General features: G+C 38.9%; 1 protein-coding gene across 1 annotated transcript in view; it reads left to right on the top strand.

Annotated features, from left to right (window-relative positions):
• Positions 1-27623, top strand: part of LOC119804217 (BTB/POZ domain-containing adapter for CUL3-mediated RhoA degradation protein 2-like) — a 33797-nt gene extending 6174 nt beyond the window's left edge. The window contains 3 exon segments of the mRNA XM_042054319.1: positions 8440-8619; positions 26668-26812; positions 26815-27623. Of these exon segments, the coding sequence (XP_041910253.1) occupies positions 8440-8619; positions 26668-26812; positions 26815-27623 (1134 nt within the window).
• The last annotated feature ends 309 nt before the right edge of the window (positions 27624-27932 follow it).

Raw genomic sequence — 27932 nt, 5'->3', positions numbered from 1 at the left:
AAATAATGCAAGTGGACAGTGTTGAGGGCAGGGAAGGGGCTACAATGGGATAACTGTCATTATAATGCGGATGATTTGTTATTATTATCAGTATGTTTGAAACCAGAATTCACCAACCTGGCAAAGTAGGATTTATCTCACCACTCCTACAGCTATCGTTCACTACCACGACAATTAAAACTGTCACAATGTTTTGAGATAATCTGTTTCCTACTCTGGAGAAGTTGGAATTTGAATAGACTTAAGTTCTGCATAGGTAATGCAAGCACCATGTTTCTCAGAACTTACTGCTTGTCAGATGATTGGTCAAACACAGAAATGAAGAGACCAGCACTGCTGTCTAGTTTCAATGATGATGTAAATTCACTCTTACCCTGTTACACAGTGCATGTGCATAGAGATAGCCTGTTCCTATTCTTTTCTTGTGAATGGAATTCCATTCCTAGTGTCCAGAAGTACTTTTCATAACATGGTTTTATTGTTAGTCTAGTGTTTTTATGTGTTATGATTTTTGAACAATTCTGTTATTTAGTTGGTGTCATTAGTCCATTTGCCTACTTTTCAAGCCTTCACTGTGATAATACTTCTATGTGTAATTTCAAGGACAGTGATGGTTCCGTTTTAAAAATAATTTGGAAAGGGTAGAATTTGGGATTCATAGGACATATATAAATTGCAGGTCCAGAAGCTACCCATGATTTTTTCTGTTTTGCCACAAATTGCTCTCTCTCTCTCTCTCTCTCTCTCTCTCTCTCTCTCTCTATATATATATATATATATATATATATATATATCTATCTATCTATCTATCTATCTATCTATCTATCTATCTATCTATCTATCTATCATCTTTCTATCTAGAGAAGGTGATTTAAGACAGGGTCTCTCTGTGTTGTTACCTTGCCTGTTCTGGAACTAACTCTGTGGACCAGTCTGTTCTCAAACTCAGAGATCCACCTGTCTCTGCCTCCCAGGTACTGGGGCTAAAGGTGTCCAAAAACTATTTTATTTATTTATTTTTAAAGAGATACCTATTAGTATTTGACTTTAAGCTGTTCAATTTATCATGGACTTTTCCTGATTTATTGGTCACCACCCCTATTATGTAAATAATCTTTCAATCTCTTTCTTTTTTCTTTGCAGGTTCTCACCTATTGAGGCCTAGTTTTCACACTCTAAGGTCTGGGATTACAGGCCTGCACCACTGTGCTTTACTTAACACACACACAGACACACACACATATGTGTGTGTGCTTGTGCCTATATACAGAATATTATATGTGTGTGTGCATGTGTGTGTAAAACTTAGCAAATTGTATTATAGTAATATTTGGACTTTATTTTTTTATAGAGGTTGATGTGCTGCTATTTACTTTCCCCCAAACCCTCATCTAATAGTTCCAGGAGTGGGAATATTAATTCAATAATAATTTTTTGTTCACAAATTAACATACTGAAAACCTCACAAGTTACAATGCTTGTAAGAATTATATGAAGGCACTGGATTGGGGTCAAAAGTAGGACACTTGCGATCTCTCCTGACTTTCTCTAATATGAATGTCTTACAAAAGTGAAATTCCTTTTTACTGAAGGATGTTATAGACTATCACAAAGATTGAAAACCTAAGCTCAGTTCCTGAAGAATTCACGTGTCTACCCATGACATTTCAACTAGCAAGAATAGCGTCAGTATGAGAAGAAGACAGAGGGTGGGCTCGACGAACATTTTTATTCCTCAAAGTACATGTAAGTGTTGCACACTGTATTTAAAAAACACAATCCTTTCCCCCCTGTGGACCTTGGGGTCCACTTCAAACAGCTGAGCTGGCTTACCGAGCAGAGCTTCCACTGCAGCATCCGTCCTGCTCTCTATCTTTTCCCTGCTGGCTTCATTATTGAAAATGTGCTACTGTCACATATAAATGATGGTGCTCACTAAGTATGCTCAATAGCATTTTCTTTTCACTCTGTTTTTCTTCCGAATACAACAATACGCCATTTTCCCTTCTTTCAAAAAGATCACAAGCCCTTGTGACTCCTACCAGGCTTACAATGCGCCATGAGTGGCAGCCCAAGTGACTGATCCATAACCTTTGGGCGATCAGGCAATTAAGTTGTCCGTAAGCTTCGCTGTGCCAGCAGAGCAAATAAAAATACATGGGGATCTAATTCTGAGTTAGCAAAGCTGTCTCTTCATGATGTTTTATGGGGTAAGACTTTTTCTTTAAGAAAACATTCTATAGAGGACAATAAAATGTATTTATGTTTTTTATTTGATCACTACAAAACATAAGCTTACGTCTATTGCTCGTCTTGTCCAGGGCTGCAGTTCACGTTCAACCTTTAGCATTTGCTTCTACCGTCTTTCACTATAGCTTGGAACGGGACTCAGGAAATCTGTCTCTTGGGCTGCAGATACAGTTCAGTAGTAGAGTGCTTGCTTAGCACTTTTGAAGCGCTAGATTTGACCCCCAACCCTAGAAAAGACAACAAACCAACAAACAACACCAGAAAACAAATTTCTGACACTCAAAGAAAAATGAAAGTCAAAAATAACCCTTGCGAAGGAAATTTGCAATATTTTCATTCCCACAATGCTGGGAGTTGTCACCGATTTTATTTTCCCTAATGAGGCAATAACTCAAGAGCTGGTCCTCTTCTGTCATAAGACAAATATTATGAAACAGAACTGTCATTTGTCTCTGAGCTATGCTTTGTGCAGAGGCATATGTGTATGTGCTTGTAAGCAAAAAAGGGCATTTTCTCAGGCAGGAAAGAACGAGCTCTGATAGACTTATTCCTAAGTGGTTTATCATAAAATCTCAGTCCTGAAAAAGAACATTAAAGGTCATATGGTTTATTCTCCTGTCTACAAATTTTCTCATTCAAAGCAGAAGGTTCAAGTTAACACATTTTAGAAGCTGCTAAACATTAGCATCTCCTAGTAATACCTCTCTTCCAAAAATGTTCTCTGACATATATATTCTTCAAATTGATTGTCTTTAGAATTTCATGACATTGAGAAAAATTGCACACATTCTGGTCTGGGTTATAATATTCTTAGTAAAATGATATGGTGTTTTTTTTTTCATCTCAGGAGAATGACTGGCTCACCTTCCTGTTTGGTTTTGCTGCTATTTACTGGCTCTAGGAAGATAGGACTTCTTCAACTGTCCTGCAGTTGATTATGGAATTAATGGCCCTCCAAGCATCACACTACCTTGCCTATGCCCATGTGTATTGTTCACAAGCCTGCTTCCTCGATAGTAGACAGGGCATGCGACTTTCTCCTACCAAAGGAACCTTAGAAACTAAGGCATGAGCTGGGAAAGGGCTTGTGCATTGAAGACTGACTTCTGTTTTCTATTTTGCATGTACATGTGTGCTTGGCATGTGTGTGTGTGTGTTTTCTTGTGTGGGGGCACATGTGTGCAGATGCATGTGCACAAATTTTCACTTGCATGCGTAAGGTCAAGGTTGATGTTGAGTGTCTTCTCCCATTTGTTCTCTATATTCTGAGCCAAAGTCTTTCACTTGAATACAGAACTTGTCTAATAGGTCACTCTGGGTAGTCCATCTGCTATGGAGATGACCCATTTCTGTTTCCTAAGCATTAGGATTGCAGCCACTATACCCACCTTCCATTTGTATGGATGCTGTAGGGTCAGTCAAACTCCAGTTTCCTGTTTTATTTTGACAGCTCCAATAAGATCCTTTTGCAAGATATATGTGGCACAAAAACACCAATAATAACATAGACATGTAAGTGATGCTGTCTTTGAACATTTGATCCCAGACTGAAAATGCATAAAATAATACTAGGAGGAGAAACCTGGAGATGAATCCTTTGTTTTTCTCCTGTAATCCTGCCCACTTAGCAAAAAGCAAAAACAAAAAACAAAACAAAACAAAAAATCCAACTAACCTTGACCATATCCAATTTTCATTCTATTTTTCTTTAATATTGAAGATAAGCTTTGCAGAAAAACCAGCAGCGGCAGCAACAACAACAACAACAACCAATTTCTAATAGGCAGGCCTTCAATACTACTGACTAATTACATTTCTATTATATTTCTATTGAAATAAATAAATTTGAGATGAACATTTTATCCTTTATTATCTTTTCTTATATGTCCACATTCCTTATCTCCAGCAAGTAGTAGTGGTATACACATTTGCAGTTGCAACACTTGGGATGCTGAAGAGAGTGAGTTCAGATTGTGCATTTGGGTTGTGAATTTTACGCAAATTTGAAAATGAATGGGAATGGGGATCATAAAAAGAAATAAGACAGACTCAGAAAAACGATCACATTTTGTTTTTCATTTATATAATGTAGATTTAAATACACACACACATACACACACACCTATGCACGCACACACACACATACATTGTCATAGAAGCACAAGGGAACAATTTGGGGATAAGAAACAGAAAAATAGAAGACAAAGGGATAAGAGAGGGTAAGAGAGGTGAGTCTGAACAATGTCCAAGATATACATGGATAAGAATATTATAATTGGAACTCATTGTATTGTATACACATAGGTTAAAAAGGAGAGAATAGAAACAATAACATTTAGCAATTATTACATTTATTTTAATATATGCCTACACATTCTGTTTGTTTGAGACAGAGTCCATTATGAAGTTTCTGGTCTTCAGCTTGGATCGTCCCTGCTCAGTACCCCGAGTGCTTGCATTATAGGTATTCATCAATCCATACTGTCTCACAATGTCCTCGATATGCCAGGAAGTAAATCTCAATTCTTCCTCATTTCCCTTGAGTGTGGTTTTCTAACCAACAGAGTGTTGGAGGGGTACAATGTAACATTGCAGGAACACAACTTATCAGACCCTCAACCAAGTGGTCAAGGTTACTATTGCCTGGGCTAAGTCTTTGATGTCATGTGTACCCTTTGGTGAATTGTATTCAGAAATCCACAATTTCAATCAAATCATGAGATAACGTCATAAAAACCTGACCTGAGGAACTTTGTACAAAGTATTTGACTAGTACTCTTCCAAAATGTCAAGCCTGAGGCTGGGAATGTAGGCCAGTGGGAGAACACTTGCTTAGGATGTACAAGTATGTTCAATGCTAGGCACTGAAAAAAGTCACAAGAGTCATATAAGACAAATATTAGGTGGCTAACTCGATGTGGAAGATAACTAAATATAGTATCTCTCCCGGATTGCATACTGACATAGAAAATTTATATCATGTAGTTTGAATGAGAACATCACCCACTGGCGCAGGCATTTGAACACTTGGTTCCCAGCTGATAGTGCTGACTGGAGAGGTAGAGGAGATGTGGTCTTGTTTGGAAAGTAAGGCCCCGGGGATAAGATTTTAAGGCATATAGCCTCACCTTACTGACTTTCATGCTTCATGCTTGCTGTAAAGATGTAATCTGCTAGCTCTTATTCCTGTTGCCGTATCTGACAGTGCAGCTGTCTGCTGCTGTGCTGCTCCACTGCAATAGACTATTATCCCCTCTGGAAGCTGGACCTGTGATACCAAATGAACACTTTCCTTCCCTAAGCTGTTCTTTTGGCCAGTGTTTTATCAAAGCAACAGAAAAGTAACTAAGACATATTAGTTGTAAAACAGATGAAATTAGGATAACTCCAGTGTGTAGTGTTGTATGAATGCTAATTTCCTAGTTTGGATCATTGTACAATAGTTAAGTAGAATGTTAGCATTATAGGAATCTGTAGGAAAGACACATAATAATTCTCTGTACCATCTTTGCAACTGTTTTTTAAAATTTGTTCTTTATATTTGAGAATTTCACACATGGATACAATGAAATATAATCATATCTTCCATATTCCCCTACATGTTACCTTACAACTTCATGTAATTTTTTGCTAACCCAATTAGTGCTGTCTATATAAGCATGGGAGTGAGGCCATCCACAGAAATACAGAAAACTTACCAGTAATCATATCCTCTAAAAAATCAATGATTCTAACTCCCGCATCAGCTATCAACTGCCACTGATTCTTCAATAAAGGCTGGGGCCTGAGGATTATTCCATTTTTGTGCAGATTTTGGCTATCTTAGTCTTGTATGGGTCTTGTACAGGTAAACAGCTACTGTGAGTTTATGAGTGTTAGAGTCATGTCACCTCTAGAACACAGCATTTCATAGCATTGCCCTGCTTCTTCTGGCTCTTCAATGCTTCTGCCTCTTTTTCTGCAATGTTCCCTGCGCCTTGGTGGTGGAGTTAGTATAGATGTTCCATTTAGGGCGGAGTCTCTTTCTTTCAGTCCTGTGACCAGTTAAACACCTGTCTGCGGTCTACTGAGCACTGAAGCTCCTCTAACCAAGGTTGAAAGAAGACCAGATCAAGGAGTATAAATCTAAATATTCACAAGATAGTTTACTTGCATGATCATTCACAAAACAAACAAACAAATGAAAATACTAGCTTCTACCTTAATACCTACCGAGCAATGATCTTCTGACTAGGATTATGGGATTACATGGAATTCCCTCCTGTGGAGCAGATGTCTCAAATCCAGTCAGAAAGTAGTCATCTCATGACCTTCATAGCAATATTCCACCACTGGGGACATCTTGCTTGAGAGGTCAGTAGTGTAGCATGCAGGGTCCAGCACTGGAGTAGAGGACTGATGCTGTTTCTCTCCCAGCAGCCTACAAAGCACCTTTTAGCATGATGAAAGCTAGCTAGCAAGCAAGGAGGAAATTTCCCAGTCAAGTTGAAATTTTCTGCAGCCAAAGTTGCGGTGTCTTCTGCCATGAGGTCTTCTCATGTAGGGCAATGACAACAGACCTGTGTTCTTTTGGAAGTCTGGGGGAGCAGCAACTTATAGGAAGTCATCACATGCCTTGTACTGTGATTTTCATGTAACAATCCATGTCTTCTGGGTGTGGCTTTGTCTACCACACCAGGTAATTCTGTTGGAAGTCCTTTTTTTAAAAGTTGTATTTTGATATTTACTTACTAATTTCATAAAGTTGTTTCTCACATCCTTAATTTGGGTTAACCCACGGTATCAGTAATTTTTCACTTTGCTATGAGAAAACACTGTGACTCATCCTGCACCATAGTCTAAATACGCTAAGTAGAAAAATATAGGTAAATATATGAGGTATCTATAAGCTGGGGCTCTGGACAATCAGATGGTTCTTCTTGATATCCTCGTTTATTAGCTGTGATGTATTTTGCAAGTTATTATTTCTCTACTAGTTTTGATACCATTTATGAAATGGGGATAATGCCTTATACACTAGATTACTATAGGGATTAATAGAATAATATAGTCCCTGGCACATAGGAATTATTGGTAAATATTGCATACATTTCTATCAGTAATAGGTCCTGGACTTCACTATTACCTTCAAAAATGAGCACCATGAAGAAATAAGAATAATTGTTACTCCATTCTATTTTATATTCATCTGCATCTCACACATGCGAGTATTTATGAGGTGTACAGGTCATAAAGATGGCTGAAATTTGCTTAAAGACAGTCCGTTTCCATTTCCATTTGAAAGTTACTTTGCAAAGTGGTAAGAAAATGTTAAGTATAGATGTGAGCTTCTACAACCTTGTCATTTGAATGTTTCATAAGCAGCTGTATGTATTATGAATATACCTATATGTTCTATGGCTTTTCTTCAAGGGATTTTAGTTGTTAAGATAAATAGGCTCACTTAAGAAGAAATGACTTAGCTGTGGTCCACTGTGGCTCAGCTCTACTCTCCTATGAAATGGTCCATCATTGTTATTGCAAATTACATTATACCTCTGAAAATGGGTGGTCAAAGTACAGTACTAGGTCTTTTGTTTTGTTTCAAACAGGGTTTTTAGTCTATACTTCAAGGTGGTTAGGAACTTGTTATATATCCTTCAAACTACCCTGAAGTAGAAGTGTAATCTTCTGCTTCGGACTTTCAAGTGCTTGGATGACACTCGTGGGTCACCACGTCTAGCTCAGGAATAGGGCACATTCAATTACTCTGAATTATTAGCAAATTTTAGAAGATACCACATATTACATGTGGGATTAGTTTTAGATTTTTTCTATCTTATAATATTCATATTTTGAAATATTTTCTTATTACATTGATAAAGCAGTCCTCTAATTTTTAAAAGAAAATGGAAAACATCCTTAATTTCAACATCAAAGTTAACCACAGTTCCCTATGAACTATGAAAACAACTGTCTTTGCAAGATAAACCCATTGAATTAACAGTAGTGCAAATGTTATGGACACAACTGGCAGTGTTCTGTTTGGCTTTAAAGCCCATTCCATGAACCAGAACTCATGTCTCATACCATTAACTGAGCCAAACGACCATGGATGGCCACACCATAAGCAATAGGAAAGAACCTATTGTTCTGCTAAATTGACAAAGTAATAAACTCTTCCATAACCCTTAATGTTTATACCCATAGATAGACGCAATTCTTAACCCTCATCAGAGAAGCCTTTTCTTGCAGTTGATGGTGATTGATACAAAGATCTACAAGTGGCCAATGTGGAGAGAACAAGAGTATGGAATACACAGTTCTAAAGTAGGTCCTCTGCATCACACCTCATTCCTCCAGGATGTGGGGATCATTGCCAAAGAGGGGGTGGGAAGATTGTACAAGCCTGGGGCAGTAGATGTTTGTAGTTAAACAGTTGTTTTTCCAGATATGATAGGAGAGTTGCACATGTGAACTCATAGTAGCTGTCTGTACAAGGCCTGCACCAACCAGATCAAGCTGATACAGATCCCAGCACAGAAGGCAACTAATGGCTGCCATGGAAGGAAAAGTCAGTTTTCTTAAGGGAAGAGGCCCCAGAGAGGCTACCCATCCTCCAAAAGGTGCTCCTACATCCATGCATATACAAGTAGCACTAAGTGGACTCGGTGGATTGAAATGCAGATCACATGAAATTGGGGGGGATAGGGGAGAAATTGAGGGTGGAGTTGATAAAAACACATTAATTATAAACATTTGAAATTCTCATATAGTTAAAAATTAGCCACAATTAACAAGTTGGATTTTCGGCCAGTCGTTCCTAACTAGAGCTAGGTACACATGGAAAGGACCTCAGAAATTACTTGGTCCAATATATTAATTTTACAAATAAAGATAATTCATTAAAAAGTTGAATTTTTGCCTGGTGTGGTGGTACATTTTAGTATTCAGGATGCAGAGTCAAAAGGAACACACATTCAAGGTCAGTCTTGGTTATATAGTAAGATTCAAGCCAGCTTAACCAGCCCGTCAGACTTCTTTCTCAAGATTCAAAACAAAAAGCAACAGCAAACAATATGGTTGAATCAATTTCTTGTCTTATTTCAATTTGTTGAAACAAGAACAGACTATGACAGCAATTCTGTAATGTAGATGTGTTTGTATAAACCCTGAGTTGTAGCATAAGCCTAGCAAAGATTTGACCTCAAGTACTTGATAGAAACCAATTGATTTCTAAGACCGTCATGGTTTGATCATTGTCCCATAATGAAGCAGTCACTTTGTGACCATGAAGGGGACAAAAAAACCCAAGGAGAAAAAGCCAAAATGGTATTATAAAAAGAACATGCATGCTATATCATGAGATAAAATTGTAAGGGCCACTCAGGAATTGCTTACCCTCAGATTGCTTGGAGAGAAAATGAAATGTTTCTATTGTTCAAACTCCTACAAATTGGGAAGTTGGATATTCTATTACCTGTAGCCTCCTGAAAATCTGAACTCAACCAATGAACCAGTGAGAACACACAAACACTTGCACATGCAGGTACATCATCTGTTTTCTGCCATGCTCCTAAAGATCTTTAAGAAACATTTGTAAATGTTTTCCTAAAACCTAATAGGAAAGGTTATGTTAAGATCGTTTGCTAGTAGGTGTGTATCGAAGGGAAGCTTTCAGTGCTGACTTTGACATTTTGAACCATGGAAATGTACCACTTGTTGAAAAAAGGTAAATATCAAGCTGTTGTAAAATTTTAAGAGCAAAGTTAAATCATGAAAGTTGTGGTGGCAGAGTAAATAAAACATGGAAACTGACATGGAAAGCTCTAGAGAATTAACACTGTATTTTCACTTGTGAAAAGATTTATCTTCAGAAAGACAATGGAAAGAAAAGATCAGACTCTAGTAGGATTCTCCGCAGTTTGTATTCATGCAAGAGAAAATTTGCTAACATTTCAAATATCTAGCAATAGGGTCTTTCCCAGAAAAGCATTTCAAAAATATCTGAGGCTATCACAGGTTATGCCTCTTCAATTCTTTTGAGAATTTTGTATCTGCATATACTGCATTTTTATCAAACCAACTCCCATTGCATTGCCTTCCACTACCTCCCTTCTCCCCTCCTCTTCTCCAAATGTTCCCATCCTAGTTCTTAGGCTGATTTCAGTATAGGAGAAATGCTTAGGCTACATACTCAGCCTCATATTAGTCACCGTGTTCCTATGATCAAAACTCCCGACAGAAACAATTTATTGGTAGAAAGATTTATTTGCCTCATAGTTTCAGGTCTAAGTTCGTCAAGGTGAGGAACATATGGAGAGCTCATACTGGCAAAAAGGTTTTGGCCATCTCGGCACACCAGGAAGCTGAAGGAGTGTGACTAGAACTAGGGATGCCTGAAAACATCAAAGGACCATTCTTTTTTTTTAACAGCAGATTTCTTTTTTAAAAGACTTGTTATATATGCCTGCATATATGCCTACAGGCCAGAAGAGGGCGCCAGATCTCATTACAGATGGTAATAAGTCTACCATGTGGTTGCTGGGACTGAACTCAAGACTTCTGGAAAGAGCAGTCAGGACTCTTAATCTTTGAGCCATCTCTCCAGCCCAAAAGGCCCATTCTTAATGATTTACTTCTACCAATTAAAGCTTCACCTTCAAAAGATTCCACAGCTTACAAAAATAGTGTCACAGACTTTCAAAATATAAGCTTGAAGAGAATGATTTACTTTTAAGTCACAATAAGTATTTCTTGTCGTTCTGTGATAATTGTATACTGGAATAGATGTTTACCAAAATTTACCCAGTTTCTGATGACAGCAAATTCACCATCAGTGTTGTTTTGAAAGCCTTATGATGGCCACAAAAATGCCTTAAATAATAATCTGAGCAAAACTTATTGTTTCATTGTTACAAGGCATCCATTGGTATCGCAAGCAATTGTCCTTATATGATGATTCACAATTTTTAATAACCTCATACTAAGCAAAGAGAGCTATTCCTGAAATAAACAAATAAATAATAAATAAAACAGAATATAAAAAGGAAGCCAGACTCTTTGCTAACTTTCCAATAATATCAATGTCAGGGCAGTGAGGTTTGCTTTTCCCTGGTCTCAGGCCTAATTGTTCTGTCATTATAAGACTCCCTTATTCTAAGGCAAACCAGAACAATTTGTTACATTAATTGATAGGTGCAGTTTCAGGGCAACAAAAAATGAGAGGAAAGGGAAAACAAGGCAGTGAAGCAGCAAAATCAAATGCAAAGTGATCTATTAACAAACCAGTCCGAATTGCAAAAGAATATACTTGATTGATGACCTTGGCAACTTATTTCCAGACAGGATGCCTCAAGCCGCTGCTCCTTAGGTACATCTCTTGACAGGAGGTGTCTGACATTGTCTTCCTGTTTCCTATTTTCACTGGACATTGTAATTAAACAGAGTGTTAAACCTCAGCAATTTCAGGCTCTGTCATCTTGCCCTTATGAAAAGCTTCTGTGGAAACCAAATTATGTGCCACCTGCTACAGTCCTGACACTGAGAGGGACCTGGGAAAGGTAGGACCCCTGTAGGCCTATGGCAAAAGGCAGAATGGAGGTTTGTAGATTGGTGAAGGCAGCATTCACTAGTGGCTAATGCTTACATACGGAGAGTCTAACAGCCTCAGATTTGAATCTCAACCCTGACATTTGCAGGCAGTATCATTCCCCACAAGTTAATCTCTGTAAATGAGGATTACAATTGCAATCTTCATAGAGTTCTGAAAAGTAAACGAAATAAGACCTCTGCGGTTATTACAGACCTCTTGCTATGCAGCAAATATTTCAGAAGCATGACAGAACTCCAAGAGAGGATTCTAGTGCTTATTTCTGTTAATTGATGGTGTTACTTCTTAAAAATTAATCATGTGTCTACTTAACCTGGCAAATTTCAAATAGATTTCTTTATTAAATGCTGATAATAATAAGCACTGCCACTTTTTGAGTAAGAGCGATGTATCAGGTACTGTGCAATCAACTTCACACACTATTCTGAAAAAAAGGAATCCGTGTTTTAAACAGATTGTGCAATTTATTCACATCTCTATGATTGAAAGTAACTGTAAAGACTTTAAAATTTTTTTCCTATATTTTATGTCATTTGAGGTTCTTTTTTTTCTTTCTCATGGTTTATTTTTTTTATTTTTTTATTTTTTATTTTTATTTATTTATTTATTTTTTTTTCGATACAGGGTTTCTCTGTAGCTTTGGAGCCTGTCCTGGAACTAGCTCTTGTAGATCAGGCTGGTCTCGAACTCACAGAGATCCTCCTGCCTCTGCCTCCCGAGTGCTGGGATTAAAGGCGTGCGCCACCGCCGCCCGGCTGGTTTATTTTTTTTTTTTTTTTATATTTAAAAATTTCCATCTCCTTCCCTCCTCCTCCCCCTCCCTCCGCTCCTCCTCCCCCTTCCCGCCCCTCCTTCTCCCCCTTCCCTCCCCTCCCCTCCACCCATACCTCCCCTCCCTCCCTCTCAAGGCCAAGGAGCCATCAGGGTTCCCCACTCTATGCTAAGTCCAAGGTCCTCCCAACTCCCCCCAGGTCCAGGAAGGTGATCGACCAAGCTGAGAAGGCTCCCACAGAGCCCGTCCATGCAGAAGAATCAGAGCCCAGCGCCAATGTTCTTGTGAAAAATAGATGGAACACTTAAACTGGAGAAATAAGGAATGCTTAAAGGTAGTGTACACTTTTAATTCCAGTACTCAGAAGGCAGAGGCAGGTGAATCTCTGTGAGTTCGAGGACAGCCTGGGCTACAGGCGTCAAAGCTATGCAGAGAAGCCCCATCTAGAAAAACAAAAACAAAAATATTGTCTAGATAGCTAGCAAATTGCCTACCTATTGTTTCTTACAACAGGACATACAGAGGCCAAGAAAGATGGTGCAGAACATGAAGGCAAACTGGTTCAGTTGAAAGCTATAATCACTGCTATACCATAAGAAGGTGGTTGGAGAAAGACTAACACATCCACAGAAGAGTTAGCCTTGAACAATGAATCACTGGGCGGGCCCACCTATGAAGCAGATGAACTCTGCTAGGCATTTATGGAACTATAAATCTCTTCAAACTCTATTTCTATTCTGATAAATCCATGCTCCCTTATGCCTATGTCCTTTCCTGATTGTCATTTAATTTTCAATCTTATTCTTTCCAAGCCTCTCACCAGCTAGCCAACTTAATAGTCAATCACCTTGAACTACTATGGAATGTTATTATAAGCTGTCTCTCCCACTAAAGGAAGTGGACAACTATATTTACAACTTGAATTTGTGTTCTCTGGGCAGTTTATCCTTCACCAATGCCTTTCAAGGCCACCTGTGCATAGGACTATAAATTGTAATAGCATTCGACTTCTCTCTAGTGTTAGGATGCTATGAAGATCCATATGTGAACCAGGTCTAAAATTTTGCTTCTATTTCTGGTCAAAGAGAACTCTATTGGAAGTCATATATGTGGATTAAAAACAATATGGCAAAACACAGGTATGTGACAAAGAGTCTAAGCCTACACATTGTGCATCTTATTTATGTCTTTCCTGGACTTGCTCAATCCAATATTGTATATACAATTTCAAATATGAAAGAATATTCTACTTTGAAATCCAATTTTATGAACATAAAGAATAGGTAACACCAAGCTGGCAGCATCTTGGTCAGGCTTTCGCCTTCCAATAGTATCTAGCAGCAGGCAAGATGTCTTCAAAAATATTGTTGGTAGAAGATTCTGCTGCTGAGATCTATCAGAGACTTGGTGCATTTCTGTTGTTTGCTCTCACACACTTCCCCTATGACTCTGTTGAGAGATAAACACTACAGATCGAGTTTTATCTTATCCAAGGTCTACCTTACTGTGTTCAAGAAGCAGAGCCAAATATATATATGACATTAAATCCAACATCATTATGATAGTCTGTAAGGAAAAGCAGTTGCTCTCTTTTAGAGATGATATATCCCAACATACTTCACACTACATACATCTAGATATGTAAATGATGCAGCTAGATTGGATTTCTTGTGGTGTCATCATCTACCCTCTGCCATACATATATCTTGACTGCTTACTTACTACTTACAGACTGTACCTACTCACTGGGTCCAATTACCTCAATGTCATAATCATACTGTATCAGAATGATATTCTACAGGAAATCAAAATGATCAAGTCCTCTCCAGACTCTATTATGGAAGAGAACATGTGAGCATATCCCTGCATAGACTTAGTTAAACTGTTGTCCCTGGTGTGAAGGCAAATGGCTTCTGATCATCATTGCTGATAGAAATGACTTAAACGTTTTTGTTAAGTCAGTGGCTATAAGCCAGGTGTCAGTCTGTTCCTATAAACTTAACATATATAGAATCACAGCTGTGTTTAGAATCATTATCTTGTTAAGCCTGTGATCATCTATATTCTAGGACCAGCTAAATTCTCAAGTCAAATAAGGATAGGAATAGCCGTACTGATATTTTCAAGTCTTAGGCTGTGGTAATTTATCTGTGTAATACTCCATGCAACATTACTTCAATTTTACTATACTGGTGTGACCTAGGAGATATTCCTAGGACTTCCATTTGACCCTCACTGCTATATGAGCCCTAACTTCATAAATCAGGAAGTCACAGTAAATTGTGTGTGTGTGTGTTTCACTGTATAGTCTGTAGCTAGAGAAATAAACCCAGGATGTGTCAATAGCCTTGCTGCATTTGGATCAAGTTTCTGTAACCTGAATTCCTCATTAAAGTCTCAAAAGCTCCTCCCATACATGCTGCCTAAATTCCAGAAAAAATAATTATAGCTTTTTCTGGTAAGGTTTCATTTCCTAGAATTTGCACTTGTTCATATGGTGTTATGGTTTCATATGGTGTTATGGGAGCTTTCATTTGGGGATGCTACCTGCCATGACAGATTCGATGACTAAAAAGTTTTGATGGAGAAAAAAGTATGTAGTAACATATGTTCTATTTATTTGGTTCTGGAAAAATACCAGCACCAAAACCACAACTGTGATTGGAATAACCAGTTGCTTGGAGGAGAAACTGCAGAGTTTGTCTCCTCCAATAAGAGAGGCTCAAAGTTATCCATTTTCTCTGTGTCTGCCCAAGTGTGACTGTTTCTTAGGATCTCATTTAGTAGTTTGTTAGCATAACTCTCGGTTATATAAGCTGAATATTGGCCTTAGGAAGAGGGGTATGGGCAGCAGAAAGTTCAGCAAGGGAAGAGTTACCTGGCCTGTTCTCATTTCTTGTGTGTCTCCCATTCTTCTGCTACTGCTTCTACTGTTTGAACCAAATCTTAAGCCAGGGAAGAGACTCCGTAGTGGTGGGGAGGGGAGTTACAGAACAGAGTACAGATTGGTACAAAGTACATGAGAGGCCAAATGAAAGCATCCAGCAGAATTTTAATTCCTGTGCTTCTCATTGTGTTCTAAAATGCCGACTCTGATCTGTTGTTTTTAATATCAACAGCAAGAGAAAAATGTAGGAGAAATTTCTATTACTTTTATCACTAAAGGATTTCATTTCTTTGTGACCAGAGAACCTAATTCTATAGTAGCATTCATTAAGCAGTTTACAGATGGCAGTGACCACAGACTGTTCCAAGGATGGGAATATTTGTAATAATAGTTTAAGGCATAAGGTACCTCATATATTTTTGATACACTGGAATATTGAAATAAGAAAATGTATAAGAAAATAAGTGCCAGCATATACCTATACTAATTTTAAAATTGACCACTACTAATTTATTCAATAAAGGGTTATTGAATAGTATTTCCAACACATAGGGAAGCAAAACAAAAACTAATAAATTTTGTGTTATATTAGGAAAATCGGGCAAACATTGTGATGGCTTGTTTTATATCAACTTAACACAAGCTGTAGTCATCTGAGACGAGGGAGCCACAATTGAAAAAATGACTTCGAAGATGGGCTGTAGGCAAGCCTATGGGACAGTTTCTTAATTAGTGATCAATGGGGAAGGGCCTAACCCACTGTGGGTGATACCAACACTGGGTGGGTGGTCCTGTGTTGTTGGGGTTTCTGTCCTGCCCGGTTCCCACAATAGTTAAGTCCTAAAGAAATCATACAGAGGTCTACATTAACTATAAACTGATTGGCCCATTAGCTTAGGATTCTTATTAACTCTTATAACTTATATTAGCCCATTATTCTTATCTATGCTAGTCACATTGCTCGGTACCTTTTTCAGCAAGGCAGTCACATCTTGCTTCTGTGGCGGGCTCACAACTGCTGAAAAAGCTTCCTTCTTCCCAGAATACTCCTGTTGTCATTGACCCACCTCTACTTTCTGTCTGGTTGTCCCTCCTATACTTCCTTCCTGGCTAATGGCCAATCAATGTTTATTTAAAATATAATTGACAGAATACAGACCATTCTCCCACACCAGTCCTGGGTTTTTATAAGATGAACAAGCTATGAGAAGCTAGTATGTAAGCAGCACTCTTCCATGGTCTCAGCATCTGCTCCTACTTCCAGGTTCCTGTCCTGCTTGAATTCATGCCATGACTTCCCTCACTGATGGACTGTTACCTGGAAATATAAGTAAAATAAACCCTTTCTTCCCCAAATTGTTTCTGGTCATGGTGTTTTATTCATTACAACAAATCTGACTACAGAAAAATGAGGGCGTTCAGAAGAAAATGAGTGGAAACAGAAAATCTATATAACTCTGAGAGTGACTTTCACTGATGTTTGGTAAAAGGAAGAGTCACGGTTATTGAGTAGTCTTTCCCCCTTTATAAATGTAATTTTTGTAGTTCATACCTTTTCAAAGTTTCAAAGTTCTTTGAAATTAAAATATAATCATATCATTTCTCACCTCCAGCCCATTCCATGTACTCCCTTACACACACACACTTTCTCTCTCCTTCCCTCCCTCCCTCCTTCCTCCCCCTCTATCTCTCCCTCTCTCCTTCTCCCTCATGTTCATAATCCGTTTTTCATAATTCCTTGCTATATAACAAAATAACCCTAAACCCAATGGCTTACATGCCTTTAAAAAGCTAAATATCATCTCCCATGACCCTCACACTCCCAATTTATTCAGGAGATCTGGTCTTTCTCTCCTTCCTATGTATATCCATGTATGTCTGTCTTTGGGTTCTCCTTGTTACCTGCTTCTCTGGGCTTGTGTACTGTAAGCTGGTTTTTCTTTGCTTTATATCTAAATGCCATTTATGAGTGAGTGTATATTGTATTTGTCTTTCTGGGCCTGGGTTACTTCGCTCAATATGTTTTTGTCTAGAAGAGGAGAGGGAAGGAAGGGAGGGGAATGGAGGAAAGTGTATAACTCAATAAAAACAACAGAAAAGGTAAATATCAATCATTTTCTATGAGTTGGCTATCCATTTTGGTCCAGGTAATGTTGAATGAGACTGACTGATCTCAGATGGCATTGTTTACAGTTCTAGCCATCAGTTATGTCAGATGAGGCAGGCAATAACTTGGTTACATGTCTCTTGCCATGTAGTACAACAACCTGGGATCTTGAATACGGGCATTATTATAGCATTCCTAAGAACTAGAAAGGCAAGTCCTAGAGTACAAGGACTTTTACAGTCTTTGCTTATGTCACATGTGCTAGCTTACCACTAACTAGAGAAGGTCACATAAACAAACACTAAGTCAAAGTAGGTGGGAAATAATTAAGACAGGGCATGGGAGAGGAGATGACTTCAGCCTTATTTGCCAATAACCTTCCACGATTATTAGGGTTTTATAATTATATAAACTTAGCCTCTGAATTGTTCATGTCAGAAGTCTTGAAATTACTTTCTACCTCTCTTTTCCTCACCAAGTGTAAAATAGAAAATTATTTAATTAGTTAAATAAAATGCATTTTGTTAGAAATAATTTTCTCTTAGTACTTTAATAATGTAACCATTAAAACATTTTTTTGATAACAGAACCATTACTCTTTAATTAATTATATTCAGAGACTGGAGAGAAAGAACATAATTGTCAGAATAAAATATGAAATTTATTTTAAATACCAGTAATATATTTTATTACATCTATTCAAAGAGGTAATCACTAGTAAATGGCAACATTTAAACCCTTAGAAAAATATTAAGCGCTACTCCTGTTTTAGGTGATTGTGTGCTTGCTTCTTATCTGAGAGTTGGCAGCAGGTAAAGTGAGCTGGTTTTCTATGCCTGCATTGTTAATTTTCCTTCTTCCAGCTAATTGACTGATTTCTGCCTTTTCTGCCTGCCTCCCCAGGGGGTCACTTTCTCTGACAAGAAAACTGAATGGCACTAAAACGTCCCACCATCATTAGTTGGCACAATCATTTATAGAGCTTTTAGAAAACTCCAAATGGAAGTTTTCCTTCATGAATTGCTGGGATGGGATATTGAACTGCTATCAAGCAATTGCTGATCCACATGCAAATTAGCTTTGTAACAATTTTCGGCCTCAGTTTACTCATCTGCAAAGCAGTAATTTGATTTGAATTTCTTCTCTCAGTCTGTGGTTCTTTATGTCAACATGATTTCTGTCTATGCATCAGATTCAGTGCTCTGTTGACTACAGTTATGGAGGAAGTAACCTGATACAGTATTGGTTATAGTTGTAGGTAAGATTGATCACAATCATTATATAGAACCATGTATACCATACTTCAGGTATACATGCAAAATTCAAGAGATAATGCCAGAAAGCATATCTAAAACTTTGTGTGTACCATTTCCAATTTTCTGTGACTTGAATTGATTCTATACTTGAATCTTGATGTTTTCTTTAGGTGTTAGAAAATATCTGTGTAGCTTCACTATGACTGAAATGGCATTTACTTATTTTCCAGAGCTCTTCAAGCTGAACTGATCAGGAGTCTTTATCATTTGGGGAGCCAGATCCCTTTGACTCTGAGTACAGTCAATCATTAACATACTGTGGATGTGCACATAAGCACATACATATGATTAAGAGGACTTCTGCTGTTCTGAAGTTTATAAATTTGGTCTGATTCAATTTGTGAATTCTAGGGATCACGTTCCTATGCTACTGGGGTTCTATTCAGAAATGCAAGCTATGTCCCAATGTATTTTCCCTTAGCATTTTTAGTTTTTACCAATTATAGTGTGTTTTAAGTTAATATATTTACTATAATTTTAATTGATTTGTGTGCAAGGTGAGAGGTGGTGATCTAATTTCATTCTTACATGGGAGTATTTTATTTTCCCTGCCCAATTTTATCAAAAGGTTATTTTTGTCTGTGTTTTTGATACCTTTTCTCAAATATAGCCATTTTACTTCTCTTTGGTGATGTGGGAGTCCCCTCTGTGTGCTGTGATTACCATTAATGAATAATGAAACTGCCTTTGCCTGTTGATAGTGCAGAAATTAGGTAGGCAGGGAGGACTGAACTGAATGCTGGGAGAAAGAAGGGCAGAGTCAGAGAGTTGCTATGGATCCACCACCAGAGATAGACCTGCTAAAACTTTGCTGGTTGGCCATGACCTTGTGGTGATGTACATATTAATGGAGATGGGTTAAATTAATATGTAAGAGATAGCCAATAAGAAGCTAGAGCTAATGGGCCAAGCAGTGATTTAATCAATACTAAAAATAAACTTCTATATGACTCAGCTGTTCCACTCCTCAGCATGGATCCAAAAGACTGGACATCCTACTCCACAGATACTTGCTACTTGATTCACAATAGCTAGAAAATTGAAGTAACCTAAATGTACTGCAACTGATGAATAGATAATGAAAATGTAGTACACATACCCTATGTAATGAAATTATGAATATTGCAGGTAAACGGATGGAACTAGAAGTGATCATATTGAGTGAATTACCAAGACCCAGAAAGACAAACATTGCATGTTCTCTGTCTACAGCAGCTTCTCTCTCCAAACCTTCATGGGTGGACACATTTATCTCAGAATAACTACAGAAACCAGGAAAGTGAAGAGTGACCATTGTCAGGGTAAGGAGGGGGAGTAATAAAAAAGGGAATATGAGGGTACAGTGATCTTATTGGGAAAATAGGAAAAATTGGGGCTCTAATTAGGGAATGTGATGGAAATAAATATAGAGGAAGGAGGACAAAATAGTAACAGTAAAGATGTCTAAAAAATTGTACTATTAACTATCTACCTAAAGTAAATATAATACATTTATAAGTCTGTGTATAAATATTCATATATAGCTTAAATGAAATTTTCTCATCTTTGCTGGCAATGTTCCTTCCAGGAGCAAAAGACTACCTAGCAGAACCTCCAACATCAGGCATGAGAATCCCTTTTTGAGTTGTTGGCCTGTCTTATCAAAGAGACCCCTTCAAACAAACATTCTATTGCTATCACCCTTTGTTGCCTCCCAGAGGTGGAAGGTAAATCCTTACTGCTGAATACACCATGCACATAGACACAGAGACAAGAGGCTCCTGAGCTGAATCTAACCTTATTTCCTACTTCCTGAATACCAGTTTTCATGGCACCAGAAGTCACCATGCAAATTTCCAAAGGAGGGAAGCAATAAACAGTCCTGGCCAGCTATGATGCCTGTGTACCACAATGGCAACATAATTCTAAGAGTGCAGTGGTGAAACGGTTCTTCAATTTAATATAATGCCTGCTCAACAAGAGGAAAATCCTGCCTGGTATAGGAAACCAAGCAAACTACCAGGGTTACTGAACGCATGGATCTTGGAGGAGAACTTCCACTTTATTAAACAAGCTTGTAGAGGTGGAGAATGCTTGTTCATTTCCCAGCTGCCAAGACCCAAATAATAACACAGAAACTATATTAATTATAACACTGTTTGGCCAATCACTTAGGCATATTTCTAGATAACTCTTACATCTTAAATTAACCTATTCCTATTAATCCGTGTATCTCCACAAGGTTGTGGCCTACCAGTAAGGTTCTGGCTGGTGGCTGGCATCTTTCTCCTTCGGCAGCTACATGGCATCTCTCCGACTCCACCTACTTTCTCTCTATATCTCTGTTTGGATTTCCTGCCTGGCTTTACTTTACTAAGCCATTGGCTGAAACAGCTTCTTTAATAACCAATGGTAATTAAAACATATTCATAGCATACAGAGGGGAATCCCACATATCTCCCCCTTTTTTCTAAATAAAAAGTGAGGTTTTAAGTTTAACATAGAAAAATTACATAAACAAAACAGTTATCAAGCAAGAATTATAGTTGTAATATTTAATTCATTTACACTTGGCAAAATAGGGCTTAAAAATATAGATAGTTATAAAAAATAAATGGTTTTAAAAATAAAACAAAGTCTTTAAAGGACAGTAAAAATTATATAAAAGAGTATAGGTAGATATAATTTAAAAGAATAAAGGTAATAAAAAGCCACATAAAGATAAAACATATACAGAGAGACTGAATTATGTATACTATACTATTGTGTTTTCTTTAAACTTTTTGACTGCAGAGAGACATTTGATGGTAGGGACTACAAAACAAAAACAACATATATATTTCAAAGGTATCTTGACTTCAAAATTTAAGTCTAAGGATATGTTACTTTTATTTTTCTTTCTTTTTTTTTTTTTGGTTTTTCGAGACAGGGTTTCTCTGTAGTTTTTTTTAGAGCCTGTCCTGGAACTAGCTCTTGTAGACCAGGCTGGCCTCGAACTCACAGAGATCCGCCTTCCTCTGCCTCCCGAGTGCTGGGATTAAAGGCGTGCGCCACCACCGCCCGGCTGATATGTTACTTTTAAAAGAGGTTCTGTGTTTGTTTCCACAAAAGATAAGAACCTGTGGATTCCTTCCAGGCTAATATGGTTTGATCAAACAAGACTTCCTAAAGTGATGACCTAAGTGGTCCAACATCTACAACAGCTTCAGGACTGATGGCTGAGATGGACTAATCACAAAGAATACCCCATAAAAGACCTGATTAACAGTGCCCCAAATCAGCAGGGAGTAGTCTAAAAAACTACACCCAAATTCCCAAATATTGTTTATAAATGATTGTTTTCATTTAAAGTGGGTTGATTGCAAATGATTAATGGTCACACCCAAGTTCTATTAAAAAATAAGGAGGATATGATATAGAGATGAATACTTTCTATTGGTATGGATATTGATCTACTGATAAAAATTTAAGGTTGATGTGGTTACACTGTGTATATATATTTTGTTCTTATTAAAGGTATTGTGTTTGTGCAGCTCATTTAAAAATGTAATTTATAGTTAAAATACAGATTAATATATAGTCATCTATAATAGTCAAGCTTGTAGTTATATTAGTTAGGGTTTCTAGATGTACAGAGATATATTGCAGATGGATAGGTATTATTCAACCCTTTCAAAGACCTACAGAATATGGCATTTAAAATATTTTAAGAACTTGGACTTTTCTCAACATGAGACATGTCTACTTCTGGCAGCACCAATTACATCAGAGAGGTTGACGAACAAATAGTTATGGAATTTGCCTTTAATATGACAAGGCTAGCCATTTGGGCAAGAAACTGTTCTTGCCTGTACTGTTTGATGTTATATTATATGAACTGGACATGCAGGACCCACAAAAAGTGACTGCTAAACTTCCCAAAAGAGGAGATGGTCCTTCAGGGTTCTTGCCTCACAGAAAAAACTGCCAGACATTCTTCATGACACAAAAGACAACAACTAATAAACTTGGCCATTTCAAGGTAAAACAGATCTTCAAATTTCCTGCTTCATAGAAAAGTCTGCTGGATACTATGGGCCTATAGGCCAAAGATGGATGCCCCAATGTTGCAGAGGAATCTTGGGAAATGTCCAGACAGCTACCTGTGTCTCTGTCATTTCTATGATTTTGAAAGTTGCTTGCTCTGCTGATGTGGGATTCCCTCTGTATGCTGTGAATACCATTGGTTATTAAAGGACTGTCTTGGGCCTGTGCAAGGCAGAATATAGGTAGGTGGGGAAAACTAAAGTGAATGCTGGGAGAAAAAAAGGAAGGTTCAGAGAGAAGCCATGTAGCCCCGCTGGAGAGAGATGTTAGAACACATAAGTGATAAGCCACAGCCACGTGGTAATACACAGATAACTAGAAATGGGTTAAATTAATATGTAAGAGTTATCCAATAAGAATCTAGAGCTAATGGGCCAAGCGGTGATTTAAATAATATAGTTTCTGAGTGATTATTTGGGGGCTGAGAAGCCGGGAACAAATAAGCAGCCTCCTACTACAAATTGGTGCTACAACGTGGTCGAGTACATCCACGTAAAACCTGAGGAAGCTTGAAAGGAACCCTAGACACACAAAAAACAAAGTTTAGTCATACTTTTATTTTTCAGCTGGCAGCATGCTACAGCTCCTTTAAGAGAGGTCATCCTGATTCAGTGGTAGTAGCAAAAAAAAAGTGTGGGTTTTAAATGGCGGTTTCCTGGGCCATGCTGCCAGTGTGGACTCTGGCTCTTTTAGGAAGCCAAGCACTTGAATGGCGTTTGTGGGCCCAGGTGCTTATGTGCCCACTCGGGTTTGGGAGCAAAGTAGCTGAGACCATGCCCATAGTTCAGTGCTCCCCACCTGGGCAGGCAGTGGAATCAGGTCTACTAGGCATGCATAGGCAGGAAAGCATGGTGGATTCCTGTCACCATACACAGAGATATTTCCAGACTGCATTGTGCTGCATGGCAGATTTAGCTATTGCTAGATAAAAAGGGTGTATGTGCTGCATGCTCCTTCTCAGAGTTAAACTGGTGATCATGGTTCTTACCTGGTGGTCACAGAGCTGGCATTAAATGGTACTTCTGCCAGTTTGAAAAGCAGAGAGAGGCAGAGCCAGTACCCAGGGCCACTGTGACCAAGCTGCTTACCATTTTAAAAGCTCTCTAGGACAGAAAAGGATTACAAATATACAATAGGACAGATTGAGACACTAAAGACCTCTAAACAAGACATAATGTGTTAAAAAATGTACACAGGCTTGGGAGAAAAACAAAAAAGTATTGAGAGTTATAAAAAACAGTAAATGGTTTATAAAAATAAAACACAAGCTGTAAAGAGACAGAGTACAGACAGTCAGAAATTAAAGGAGTAAAGATAATAAAATAAATATTAAAAGTAATAGAGTAAAAACAATTAAGCTACATAAAGGTGAAATGTACATAGAGAATCTGGATTATGTATATTATTGTGTTTTCTTTGAATTTTTGATTGTGAAGGAGCTAAGTAACCAACATATATACTTTAAAGGTATCTTGACTTCAGAATTTGAGTCTAAGGATATGATGTTTTGGAAAAGAGGTTCTTCTTTTGGTTCTACAGAGGAAGAATACCTCTGAAATCCCTCCACACTAATGTTATTTGATGGACCAAGACTCCCTGAAAGGTCACTGTGGATACACCCCAAAATTACTTTGCCCAACAAAAAACAGGAAACAGTTTGGAGAGAACTATAGGATATATATATATATATATATATATATATATATATATATATCCCATTTCAATATCTCTAGCCCTGAGAAAAATCCAAATTAAAGTTACTTTGAGATTCTATTTTACCTTGGTCACTTTATCAATAAAAATAAATGACAACAAAATCTGGTGAGGATGTGGTAAAAGAGGAACTCTTATCTACTCTTGGTGAGAGTATAAAACCAGTGCAGGTATTATAGAAACCAGTGTGGAGGCTTTTCATAAATTAAAACTAGAACTACCATGCAACCCAGATATACCACTCCAAGGTGTATATGCAAAGGACTCTATAGCCTACTACAGCAATACTTGCTGTCCTGTGTTCATTGCTGCTCTATTCACAGTATCTGAGAATTGAATTTAGCTAAGATGTCCATCAACAGATGACTTTTCTTCCTCAGCAGTCTGTTTAGCACCTCCCCAAACTATGGATGCCATCAAGCAGGAAAGAAGGTTCCTGGTCAATACAAACTTGATTTCTTCCTGGCCTGTGATTGAAGCATATGCTGTCTTCAGCAAGAGTCTTAGAATCAATTCTGGTGGTTAATGGAGAGAAATGGCAGTAGCTCTCAGACCTTATACAGAAGTTTCTTTGTACAATGATGACGGTTAATGCAGGAACTCACAATAGTTCAAGGTACACAGATTCATGTCTGTGGAGTGGTCAGTCTCAAATGAAGCATTTTGATCACAACCCCCAGGGCTCAGGGATCCATTGAGGTAAAGGAGGAAGGAAAACTGTCAGAGCAAGGGGTTAGTGAAGACCAGGGCAAAATCCTTTTGGACATAAAAAAATCCTTTCAACTCATGAACTCATAGCAGCTGTGGTTTCTTGGAAAAGACTTGCACAAGATCAAACCAATCAATAATCTACTCATGAGCCACCATCCCTAACTGAGGCGCTACTGACAGCTGATGGCTTCTGGGGAAGGCGAAGTCAGTTTTCTTTAAGGATGTGGTGTAGCTCCTGGAAGGTTCACTGTGCTACTGTGGGAGGCACAACACCCATGAGTATATATGCAACACAAATGGTACTCAGTGGTTATTTAAAAGTAGAGGATACAAAGTTTAGAGGAGTAAGGGGGTGGAACAGGTAGTGAATAAGATCCAAACCACATTGTATCCATTGTGACTGTCTCGAGAATTAATAAAAGCATTCTATTAAAAAGAATAAAAAGAACATTTCCTGAGTCTAAGTGCCACGATAAAAGGCACTGTAACTGTTGTTGAGCTGGGTCATGACTGACCCTGTGGTCCTAACCCCAGAAGGTAACTGAGCCCGTCAACCTTCTCCGTTTGAAAGTAAGTTCCTCACCTCCAGGTAAATTCTACAACCTATCACGTGCACCTCCATTTCATCTCTTTTTTTTGTTCTATGCTCCCTGGGTTTCTCTGTTCAGTTAAGTGCTTTATGAAGCTAAGTGTCACACTGAGGTCATGAACCCTAGAGGAAAATCACCACCACTTTGAAAAGGCTGAGACAATGTATTCAGAAAATTCAAATTTTCGTTTTTCATCTAGTTCCTATGCTTTATTTGAAATTCTCTTTTCTCCTACTTTCTCTCCGTCCTGATCTTAGAAGCATACACACAGCTCCGTATCTCTCCAAATATCATGTGAGTTTGATTTTTTTTTCATGACAACAGTAGTCATCTCACACATGCAACTCAATTCACTCACCTGAGAAATGGGGCATAACTTCTTTGTGGAAGAATTATTTTGGGTAATATGTTTCCCTAGCTGTAGGGCTCGGTTGTAGGTCCGGAGTCGGCAGGCGCAGGATGTGAGCTCACAGCCGAGATTGCAGGCAACCACAGGCCAGAGGCGGCTCCGAGTTTGCTCGCCACTCGGCTGAGAAAAGGGGCATCCTCACGGACGCACTGAGAGTATGAGGTCCTGGCCTCTGTGGGCCACTCATTCGTGACCACCTCCACCACGGTAGAGCCTTCCAGTCCTACCTCCTGCCGTGGGGTGATCTACCTGCAGCGGGAGTTGTCAGGGGACACCTGTCTGTGCCCAGCCTCAGGGGCCAAGCCCAAGATAAGTGGCTTCAAGGGTGGCGAGCTGGGCAACAAGTACATGCAGCTTAATGTGGGTGGCTCCCTGTACTACACCACAGTGCGGGCCCTAACCCACACGACATGATGCTCAAGGCCATGTTCAGTGGGGGCATGGAGGTGTTGACCGACAAAGAAGGCTGGATCCTCATAGACAGATGTGGAAAGCATTTTGGCACCATCTTGAATTACCTCCAAGATGACACCATTACCCTCCCACAAAACCGGCAAGAAATCCAGGAATTGATGGCTGAAGCAAAATATTACCTCATTCAAGGGCTAGTGAATATGTGCCAGACTGCCCTTCAGGGCAAGAAAGACTCCTACCAGCCTGTGTGCAACATCCCCATCATCACCTCCCTGAGAGAGGAGGACAGGCTCATCCAATCCTCCACAAAGCCTGTGGTGAAGCTGCTGCACAACAGGAGCAATAACAAGTACTCATACACCGGCAATTCTGATGATCACCTACTGAAAAACATTGAACTCTTCGACAAGCTGTCACTGCGCTTCAATGGTCATGTGCTCTTCATCAAGGACATGATTGGTGATGAAATTTGCTGCTGGTCTTTCTATGGCCAGGGTCGCAAGCTGGCAGAGGTTTGCTGTACCTCCATCGTGTATGCCACAGAGAAGAAGCAGACCAAGGTGGAATTCCCAGAGGCCCGAATCTATGAGGAGACTCTCAACATCTTACTCTATGAGACCCCTAGAGTCCTTGACAATTCCTTGCTGGAGGCCACAAGCCGGAGCCGCAGTCAGGCTTCCCCCAGTGAAGATGAAGATACCTTTGAACTGCGGGACCGTGTCCGCCGCATTCACGTCAAGCGCTATAGTACTTACGATGACCGGCAACTTGGCCACCAGTCTACTCGTAGAGACTAATGAGACCCTTAGGAAGTCAGAGCATGAAACCATCTCTGCTGTCCTGTGGAACACACCCCATTGGCCACCTATGCTGCTCCTGCTAGCTGGGAGCCTGTTCTAGAGTGTAGCAGTGCCAGGCCCTGCTTGGTAGGTCAGGGATCCTGGCAGAGGAAAGGCCACCTTGTCTTACCTGGTCCTCCTCCCCTGTCACTTCTACGTGCCACCCCACTTCCTGTCTGACAGGGAGCTACTTCTGCTCCAGGGTGAGGGCACTGACTTCCACCTCCTGCTGAGAACATTCCCCAGGCCCTTGGCCCAGTGCCCCTT

Source organism: Arvicola amphibius, chromosome X (genome assembly GCF_903992535.2).
Source record: "Arvicola amphibius chromosome X, mArvAmp1.2, whole genome shotgun sequence".
Taxonomy (NCBI): Eukaryota; Metazoa; Chordata; class Mammalia; order Rodentia; family Cricetidae; genus Arvicola; species Arvicola amphibius.
The sequence above is the reverse complement of the archived record's forward strand: the minus strand, read 5'-3'. Positions and strand labels throughout refer to the sequence as shown.